At 41.5% G+C, this 11,092-nt stretch overlaps 1 protein-coding gene across 1 annotated transcript in view; it reads left to right on the top strand.

Moving 5' to 3' along the window:
* The first annotated feature begins 8,997 nt into the window (after window positions 1–8,997).
* Window positions 8,998–11,092, top strand: part of FMN2 (formin 2) — a 159,134-nt gene continuing 157,039 nt past the window's right edge. The window contains exon 1 of the mRNA XM_070366590.1: window positions 8,998–9,063. Within this exon, the coding sequence (XP_070222691.1) occupies window positions 8,998–9,063 (66 nt within the window). The remainder of the gene's footprint in view (window positions 9,064–11,092) is intronic.

The raw sequence follows: 11,092 nt of genomic DNA, 5'->3' as shown, positions 1-11,092 counted from the left end.
ATCCAGCCCAGCATTTTGCATAATGTACTCTGCATATAAGTTAAATAAACAAGATGACAATATACAGCCTTGATGTACTCCTTTCCCAGTTTGAAACTAGTCCATTGTTCCATGTCAGTTGCTTCTTGCTGCATACAGATTTCTTAGGAGGCAGGTCAGGTGATCTGGTATTCCCATCTCTTGAAGAATTTTCCAGTTTGTCATGATCCACACAGTCAAAGGCTCTGGCATAGTCAATAAAGCAAAAGTAGATGTTTTTCTGGAACTCTCTTGCTTTTCTTATGATCCAATGGATGTTGGCAACTTACTCTCAGGCTCCTTTGCCTTTTCTAAATTCAGCTTGAACGTCTGGAAGTTCTTGGTTCATGCACTGTTGAAGCCTTGCTTGGAGAATTTTGAGCATTAATTTGCTATCGTGTGAGATGAATGCAATTGTGCAGTAGTTTGAACATTCTTTGGCATTGTCTTTCTTTGAGATTGGGATAAAAACTGACCTTTTTCCAGTCCTGTGGCCACAGCTGAGTTTTTAAAAATTGCTGGCATATTGAGTGCAGCACTTTCACAGCATCATCTTTTAGGATTTCAAATAGCTCAACTGGAATTCCATAACCTCCAGTAGCTTTGTTCATAGTCATGCTTCCTAAGGCCCACTTGCCTTCACACTCCAGGATGTCTGGCTCTAGGTGAATGATCACACCATCATGGTTTTCCAGGTCATTAAGATCTTTTTTGTATAGATCTTCTGTGTATTCTTGCCACTTCTTCTTAATATCTTCTGCTTCTTTTAGGTCCATACCATTTCTGTCCTTTATTATGCCCATCTTTGCATGAAATGTTGCCTTGGTATCTCTAATTTTCTTGAAAAGATCTCTAGGCTTTACTATTCCATTGTTTTCCTCTATTTCTTTGCATTGATCACTTAGGAAGGCTTTCTTATCTCTCCTTGCTATTCTTTGGAACTCTGCATTCAGATGGGTATAGCTTTCCTTTTCTCTTTTGCTTTGCTCTGTCTTAACGAAACAAACTGTTTCTCTGTGTGCTCTTCCACTTGTGCTGTATCACTAATAATAAACTTTGTACCTGTTTTTACAGTGGAAACAGTGACAAAATTTATTTTCTTGGGCTCCAAAATCACTGCAGATGGTGACTGCAGCCATGAAATTAAAAGACGCTTACTCCTTGGAAGGAAAGTTATGACCAACCTAGACAGCATATTCAAAAGCAGAGACATAACTTTGCCAACAAAGGTCCATCTAGTCAAGGCTATGGTTTTTCCAGTGGTCATGTATGGATGTGAGAGTTGGACTGTGAAGAAGGCTGAGCACCGAAGAGTTGATGCTTTTGAACTGCAGTGTTGGAGAAGACTCTTGAGAGTCCCTTGGACTACAAGGAGATCCAACCAGTCCATTCTGAAGGAGATCAGCCCTGGGATTTCTTTGGAAGGAATGATGCTAAAGCTGAAACTCCAGTACTTTGGCCACTTCATGTGAAGAGTTGACTCATTGGAAAAGACTCTGATGCTGGGAGGGATTGGGGGCAGGAGGAGAAGGGGACGACAGAGGATGAGATGGCTGGATGGCATCACTGACTCGATGGATGTGAGTCTGTGTGAACTCCGGGAGTTGGTGATGGACAGGGAGGCCTGGCATGCTGCTATTCATGGGGTTGCAGAGAGTCGGACAGGACTGAGCGACTGATCTGATCTGATCTGATCTGAGTAAAAGCTATGGTTTTTCCAGTGGTCATGTATGGATGTGAGAGTTGGACTATAAAGAAAGCTGAGTGCCGAAGAATTGATGCTTTTGAACTGTGGTGTTGGAGAAGACTCTTGAGAGTCCCTTGGACTGGAGAGAGATCAAACCAGTCCATCCTAAAGAAAACCAGCCCTGAGTATTCATTGGAAGGACTGATGCTGAAACCGAAGCTCCAATACTTTGGCCACCTGATGTGAAGAACGGACTCATTGGAAAAGACCTTGATGGTGGGAAAAATTGAAGGCAGGAGGAGAAGGGGATGACAGAGCATGAGATGGTTGGATGGTATCACTGACTCGATGGACATGAGTTTGAGCAAGCTCTGGGAGTTGGTGATGGAAGAAGTTGGGAAGCCTGGTGTGCTACAGTCCATGGTGTCACAAAGTGTCGGACACAACTGAGTGACTTAACTGACTGAACTGACTTAAAGTTTTTACTTCCTTGAGAAATGCAGTTTTCAATGGTGAAAGAGCTAGGGAAAACTTGCTTCTAGCCTCTAGCCGTTTTCAGTCTAGTGGGTAGGATTCCTGGTTTTCATCCAGGCTGTTGCTAAGTCACTTCAGTCGTGTCCGACTCTGTGTGACCCCATAGATGGCAGCCCACCAGTCTCTCCCGTCCCTGGGATTCTCCAGGCAAGAACACTGGAGAGGGTTGCCATTTCCTTCTCCAATGCATGAAAGTGAAAAGTGAAAGTGAGGTCACTCAGTTGTGTTCAACCCTCAGTGACCCCATGGACTGCAGCCTTCCAGGCTCCTCTGTCCATGGGATTTTCCAGGCAAGAGTATTGGAGTGGGGTGCCATTGCCTTCTCCATTCATCCAGGCTACCCATGTTCAATTCCTGGGCAGGAAACTAAGATCTCATTCAAGCCACTGCTCACTGCTGCCTCTCCACTTGGATTGGAAGAATCAAAACTGTCAAAACGAATACACTACCCAATGCAATCTACTGATCCAAAGCAATCCTTATCAAATTACCAATGGTACCTTTCACAGAACTAGAAAAAAACTCAAAATTTGTATGGAGACACAAAGACCATGAATAGCCAAAGAAATCTTGAGAGAGAAAAATGGAGCTGGAGGAATCAGGCTCCAGGGCTTCAGAATATACTACAAAGGTGCAGTCACCGAAACAGTGTGGCACTGGCACAAACACAGAGATATTGATCAATGAAACAGGATAGAAAGCCCAGAAATAAACCCATGCACCTATGGTCAATCTCTGACAAAGGAGGAAAGAATAGACAAATGAGAAAAGACAGTCTCTGCAATAAGTGGTGCTGGGAAAGCAGTATGGTTACATGTAAAAAAATGAAATTAAAACATTTCCTAATATCATACAAAGAAATAAACTCAAAATGGATTAAAGACCTAAATGTAACACCAGAAACTATAAAATTGTTAGAGGAAAACATAGGCAGAACACTCTTTGACATAAATCGCAGCAATATGTTTTTTCATTCATCTCCTAGAGTAATGAAAATAAAAACAAAAATAAACAAATAGGACCTAATTAAAATTAAAAGCTTTTGCACATCAAAGGAAACTATAAACAAGATGAAAGACATCACTCAGAATTGGAGAAAATATTTGCAAATATTTTTTGCAAATATTTTTGCAAACGAAGCAACCAACAAGGGATTACTTTCCAAAATATGCAAACAGGTCATGCAACTCTCTCTCTCTCTCTCTGTCTCTCTGTCCCTCTGTCTCACTCTCTCTCTATACACACACACACACACACACACACACCTGGTTGTCATACATTTTACATCTATGCACATTATAAACTCTAAATACATTATCATTGTTCTGTTCTAAATGGTCAATTTTAAATATTTTTAATGAATAAAAATATCTTCTGTATTTGGCCACATACAAAGTAAAATAATTAAATAAGTAAAATAAAAACTAGTCAATTTGCCTAAGTTTTCAAACTGATTAGAATAAAATGGCTCATAGTGTCCTCTTTCCTCTCAAATTCTGTTTTTGGAAATATTAATATTTCTCCTACATACAGTAATTGCAAGAAAATAACACAGAACACCCAAACATCCATCACCTTGGCTGACCCATTATTAAAATTTTGTCAAATTTCCCATATTCTGTTTCTGTCTCTGTTTTGTTGAATCATTAGAGTTACTTTAAGACATTGCAGTGTTTCTTCTCTCAATATTTCAGTATGTATCTCTTCAGAGAAAGATTAGTCTGCCTCAAATCTTAATTCAATTATCATATTCAGGAAATTTAACTTTGAGACAATATAATTAACTTACTATATGATCTTCATTCAAAATGTCTGATTGTCCCAAAATTGTTTTTGTACCTGAACTCTAAAATAAACCTTGCTTCCAAATAAAGGTTATGTAGTGCATTTGGTTGTCAGTGTCTTTAGTGTCCTTTATTTATTTTTTCTTTTTTTTTTTAAAAAAATTCTATTTTGGCCATGCCACATAGCATATGGGATCTTAGTTCCCCCACCAGGGATTGAACCTTCACCCCCTGCATTGGCAGCTCTGAGTCTTAACCACTGGACTGCCAGGGAAGCCCCTTTATTGTCCTTTAAACTATAACATTTTCCTAGATTTTTCGGGGGGGGGGGTCTTGCCTGATATTGAAAATTTTAAAGATCCAGTCCAGGTGGTTTTCAGAAAGCTTCTCCAGTGGAATTTGTCTGATTGCTGCTTCCTGATTCCATTCAAATTAAACGTTTCGGCAGGAATATTGCATAGGTGATGTCCTGTCTTTCTGAATTTATGGCATCAGGATATTCTTATGATTCTTCCAATTCTATTCAGATATATTTGACATACAGCACTGTATAAATTTAAAGTGTACAGCATAATGATTTGACATACATACATCATGAAATGATTATCACAATAAGTTTAGTAAACATGCATCTTCTCATATAGACAGAAAATTAAAGATAAAGAAAAAATTTTTCTTGCGATGAGAACACTCGGAATTTATTCTCTTAACAACTTTCATATATAACATACAGCAATGTTAATTGTATTTATCTTGTTGTACATTACATCCCTTGTACTTATTTATCTAATAACTGGAAGTGTTTCCCTTCTGCCCACCTTTGTCCCTTCCCCCACACCTACCCTTTGGTAAGTGCAAATCTGAAATCTCTTCCTGTGAATCTTTGTTTGTTTGCTTGCTTGTTTGTTTTTGAAGTGTAATTGACCTACAACACTATATTAGCTCCTGGTACACAACATAGTGATTTATTATTTCTGTACATTTCAAAATGGTCAGCACTATGATTCCAGTTATAATGTGCCACCATACAGGATAGTACACAGCTATTGGCTATATTCCCTACACTGTGTGTAACTCTTTCTGTATCTGATTATTTTAAGTTGCTCACCTCTTAAGTTTAAACACATTTTAGCGCCCCCACATTTTTACTCCTCTCCTCATGTTTACTGTTTCTGACATCATATTTTCCCACTTTTTTTCTGTATATTCCTTAACTAAGGGGTTTCCCTGGTGGCTCAGCACTGGAGACATGAGTTCGATCCCCGGTTCGGGAAGATTCCCTGGAGAAGGAAATGGCAACCCACTCCACTATTCTTGCCTGGAGAATCCCATGGACAAAGGAGCCTGGCAGGTTACAGTCCATGGGATCTCGAAGAGTCGGATGTGACTTAGCAAATAAACAACAACAACAACCATTAACTATGTATTGCGGATATAGATAATTTTACTACTTTTGTCTTTTAACCTTCCCACTAGCTTTGTAAGTCATTGATACAGCTTTGTAAACTGTATATTTGCCTTTATCAGTGAACTTTTTCCTTTCATCATTTTCATATTTCTAATTGTCTTTTTCTTTTTGCTTGGAGAAGTCCCCCTAACATTTCCTGTAAAGCTGGTTTGATGATGCTGAACTGTTAGCTTTTGCCTGTCTGTAAAACTTTTAATCTTCAAATCTGGATGACAGATTTGAAGAAATGACAGATTACCAGTAGTGTCTTCTTGGTTGTAGGTTTTCCTCTTTATTATTGTAAATATATCATGCCACTCCCTTCTCCCATGCAGTTTCTGCCCAAAAGTCCCTTGTTTGTAACTTGTTGCTTTTCCCTTGCTGCTTTTAATATCCACTCTTTAGCTTTAATTTTTGCCATTCTAATTACAGTGTGTCTTGTTGTGGTCTTTTTGTTTGGAACTCTGTGTTCCAGTACCTGGATGCCCATTTCTTTTCCCAGGTTAGCAAAGTGTTCAGCTAGTATGTCTTCACATATGCTCTCTGCCCCTTTCTCTCTTTCTTCTCCTGCTGGGACCCCCAGAATTCAAATGTTTCTATGCTTGATGTGGTCCCAGAGGTCTCTGAAACTCATTTTTGTTTATTCTTTCTTTTTTCTGTTCAGCTTCAGTGATTTCCACTATTCTGTCTTCCAGCTTATTGAGTCGTTCCTCTGTATCATCTCACCTACCATTGAAGTGTATTTTTCATTTCACTTATTGTACTCTTCAGCTCTGTTTGGTTCTCCTATAGATTTTTAATTTTTGGTTCTTTTTTAAACTTTTTTATTGATTATTTTTAATTGGAGGATAACTGCTTTAAAATATTATGTTCGTTTCTGACATACATCAACAGGAATCAGCCATAGGTATATATATGATCCTTTCCTCTGTTTTTTTGTACCCTTCTCTTGAACCTCCTTTTCAGCTCCCACCCCATCCCACCCATCTAGGTTGTCACAAAGCACCAAGTTTGAGCTCTCTGTGTCAGACAACAAATTCCCACTGGCTATCTGTTTTATATAAGGTAATGTATGTGTTTCAATGCTACTCTCTCCATTCGTTCCACCCACTCCTTCCCCCACTGTGTCCACAAATCTGTTCTCTGTGTCTGTGTCTCCATTTCATCCCTGCAAATAGGTTCATCAGTACCATCTTTCTAGATTCCATGTGTATGCATTAATATCCGATACTTGTTTTTATCTTTCTGACTTACTTCATTCTGTATAATAGGCTCTAGGCTCATCCACCTCAATAGAACTGACTCAAATGCATTCCTTTTTCTGGCTGAGTAACATTCAATTGTATATATGTACCACAACTTCTTTATCCATTCATGCGTTTTTTTTCCATTATGGTTTCCTTATGGTATATGCCCAGTAGTGGGATTGCTGTGTCTTATGGTAGTTTTATTCCTAGTTTGTTTGTTTTAAGGACTCTCCATACTGTTTTCCATACTGGCTGTATCAATGTACATTTCCACCAATAGGGCAAGAGAGTTCCCTTTTCTCCACATCCCCTCTAGCATTTATTGTTTATAACTTTTTGATGATGACCATTCTGACAGGTGTGAGGTGATATCTCATTACAGTTCTGATTTACATGTCTCTAATAATGAGTGATGTTGAGCATCTTTCATCTGTTTATTAGCCGTCTGTGTCTTCTTTGCATAAATGTCTGTTTAGATATTTTGCCCAGTCTTTGACTGGGTTTTCTGTTTTTCTGGTATTGAGCTTCATGAACTGCTTGTATATTTTGAAGATTACTTCTTTGTCAGTTGTTTAATTTGCCGTTATTTTCTCCCATTCTGAGGGCTGTATTTTCATCTTGTTTATCATTTCCATTACTGTGCTAAAGCTTTTAAGTTTAGGTAGATCCCACTGTTTATTTTTATTTCCATTACTCTAGGTGGTGTGTCAGAGAATCTTGCTGTTCTGCCTGTTTTCCTCTAAGAATCTTAGAATTTCTTGTCTTAGATTTTCAATTCTCTGTTAAAAACTTGTAACTTCTTTCCCTGTTCATCCAATCTTGCCCTGAATTTTTTGATCTGGTTTATGATCCCTACCCTGAATGCTTTCTCAGGTAGAGTGCCTACCTCTACTTCACTTAGTGCTTCTTTTGGGGTTCTAACTTGCTCCTTTGTTTTGAACATATTCCTCTGTCTCCTCATTTTGTCTGATTTGCATTTTAATCTTATGCGTTTAGTAGGTTGATTACATCTACCAATCTTGGAAGAATGGCCTTTTCTAGGAGACATCCCATGCATCTCTGCAGTACACTCCCCTCTGGTCATCAGAGCTATATGCTCTAGGGTTGCCCCATACGTAAGGCATGGTCTCATAGGGCTAGTTAGCCTCCGGTCTGACTGCTTGCCAGGCCCTGCTTTGTGTGGAGTCTGCCAGTCACTTATGAGTGGGGTGGGGTCATGGTACTACTGGCTCTGTGTCCCTGATGGTTTTTTGAGCCTGTTTCTCTTGTGAATAGGTGCAAGATTGGGAATCCCAGATCAAGTGTAGGCCTATTGTTTTGTAGGGCTAGTTCCTGCAATGCCGGGTATGGGGTCTTAGGTATCCCAAACCTTTTCTTATTCTGCTGGTGAGTGTGGCTGTTTCTGGGGGCAGCTGGCTGACATGCCAAGGTATCTTGAGGCTGGTTTGTCCTGCCATTGACTGAGTTTGGGGCCCAGGGTGTCCTGGGGTAGTGCCAGCTCACTGGTGGGTGGAACTCTGTTTCTGTTCCTGGGTCTCTAGCTGCAGGGCCCTGGGGGTCCCAGAGCTGGTTTCAGTCCACTGTTGGGTGAGGCCAGTTCCTGATATGGCTGGCTGTGGGGTCCTAGATGTCCCAAAGGGGGCTTCCACACACTGCAGTGTGGGGCCAGATTCCAGAGCTGCTGGCTGAGAGCTCCAAAGTGTCCCAGACCTGGTGTCTACTTGCTGGTACACTGTGCTGGGACTCAGTGGCTCTTGGGGCTGGTGTGGGCCTGCTGGTGGGTGACCTATTACCTGGTATGGCAGGCTGCAGGGCTGGAGTTACTCCGGTTGCTGTTGTCTGCCTGCTGGTGTGTGGAGCTGGTTCTTGGGTTCTCTGGCTTCAGGGCCCTGGAGGAGTCCAGGAGTTGGTGCTTTGGGCCATGGGTGGCTGGGGCTGGGTCCAGGGCATACTAGGGCTGGTGCCTACCCACTGATGGGTAAAACTGGTCCTGGGGCTAGCGATGACCTGCTGTGGGCAGGAACTAGGTCCCAGGCTCTGACTGCAGGACCCTGGAGTCCTGGGCTTAGTGTCTTCTCATTGGTGTATAGGGCCAGTGTGGTGTGTCGGGGCCTCTGATTGACAGGTCCAGCTCCAGGGAGTCTTAAGGCAGCAGGCTTGCTTGTGGGTGGGGCTGTGTCTCTGCCTGGCTAGTAGCTTGTCCTGTCCTAGTATTACTGCCTACAGGCTGATGGGCAGGTCTGGGCACTGGTGCTGGTGAGCTGCAGGGAGGATTCCAAAATGGCACTTGCCAGCACTGGTGTCCACGTGGTCGATGGAGCTCCGCAAAGTGGCTGTGTCCCCAGGGTGAGTCCAGCTGCCCCTTGCCTCTCTGGGAGGCTCTCCAAGATCAGGTGCTTTCAAATTATTGCTTCAGCCCAGGGTCCTGGAGCATGTGAGATTTTGTATGCCCCCTTTAAGAGTGGAGTCTGTTTCCCACAGCCCTCTGGCTCTCCCAAAATTAAGCCCTGCCGGCTTCAAATCCAAAAGTTCTGGGAGGTCCTCTTCATGTGAATAAATACAATTTCATCAGCAAAAATATACAAACTACCACTACAGAGAATAGGCATGAATCTTATAAATTTAACATTGATTAAAAACCAAGAAGCAACACAGATATATTTAACAATTCCATTTATATAATTGTAAGTAGCTGTCAACACTAACTCATAACATTATATATATATATATATATATATATATATATATATAACAGTTGAGCTATTTCAAATCCTGAAATATGATGCTGTGAAAGTGCTGCACTCAATATGCCAGCAAATTTGGAAAACTCAGCAGTGGCCACAGGACTGGAAAAAGGTCAGTTTTCATTCCAATCCCAAAGAAAGGCAATGCCAAAAAATGCTCAAACAAATGAGTGCACAATTGCACTCATCTCACACGCTAGTAAAGTAATGCTCAAAATTCTCCAAGCCAGGCTTCAGCAATACGTGAACCGTGAACTTCCAGATGTTCAAGCTGGTTTTAGAAAAGGCAGAGGAACCAGAGATCAAATTGCCAACATCCACTGGATCATGGAAAAAGCAAGAGAGTTCCATAAAAACATCTATTTCTGCTTTATTGACTATGCCAAAGCCTTTGACTGTGTGGATCACAATAAACTGTGGGAAATTCTGTAAGAGATGGGAATACCAGACCACCTGACCTGCCTCCTGAGAAATCTGTATGCAGGTCAAAAAGCAACAGTTAGAACTGGACATGGAACAACAGACTGGTTCCAAATAGGAAAAGGAGTATCTCAAGGCTGTGTATTGTCACCCTGCTTATTTAACTTATATGCAGAGTACATCATGAGAAACCCTGGGCTGGAAGAAACACAAGCTGGAATCAAGATTGCCGGGAGAAATATCAATAACCTCAGATATGCAGATGACACCACCCTTATGACAGGAAGTGAAGAGGAACTAAAAAGCCTCTTAATGAAAGTGAAAGTGGAGAGTGAAAAAGTTGGCTTAAAGCTCAACATTCAGAAAACGAAGATCATGGCATCTGATCCCATCACTTCATGGGAAATAGATGGGGAAACAGTAGAAACAGTGTCAGACATTATTTTTTTGGGCTCCAAAATCACTGCAGATGGTGACTGCAGCCATGAAATTAAAAGACGCTTACTCCTTGGAAGCAAAGTTATGTCCAACCTAGATAGCATATTCAAAAACAGGGACATTACTTTGCCAACAAAGGTCCGTCTAGTCAAGGCTATGGTTTTTCCAGTGGTCATGTATGGATGTGAGAGTTGGACCGTGAAGAAGGCTGAGCACCAAAGAATTGATGCTTTTGAACTGTGGTATTGGAGAAGACTCTTGAGAGTCCCTTGGACTGCAAGGAGATCCAACCAGTCCATTCTGAAGGAGATCAGCCCTGGGATTTCTTTGGAAGGAATGATGCTAACGCTGAAACTCCAGTACTTTGGCCACCTCATGCGAAGAGTTGACTCACTGGAAAAGACTCTGATGCTGGGAGGGATTGGGGGCAGGAGGAGAAGGGGACGGCAGAGGATGAGATGGCTGGATGGCATCACTGACTTGATGGACGTGAGTCTGGGTGAACTCCGGGAGTCGGTGATGGACAGGGAGGACTGGCGTGCTGTGATTCATGGGGTCGCAAAGAGTTGGACACGACTGAGTGACTGAACTGAACTGATATATATATGTACATATATAGTATAAAATTTTTGAGGAAAAGGGAAGAAAGGATGGCTTATAAGTAAGAGTGTGCCTATTCTCCTTGAAGAGGAGCAGGGCTAAGATAAGACAGGGAAACTTCAGGAGTGTTGGGGGAAGCCGACACTATCCCCTTCTGTGACTTCGGGTATATA

The sequence above is a fragment of the Bos mutus genome, chromosome X (assembly GCF_027580195.1).
Source record: "Bos mutus isolate GX-2022 chromosome X, NWIPB_WYAK_1.1, whole genome shotgun sequence".
Lineage (NCBI taxonomy): Eukaryota > Metazoa > Chordata > Mammalia > Artiodactyla > Bovidae > Bos > Bos mutus.
This window is presented reverse-complemented; position numbering and strand designations above follow the sequence as displayed.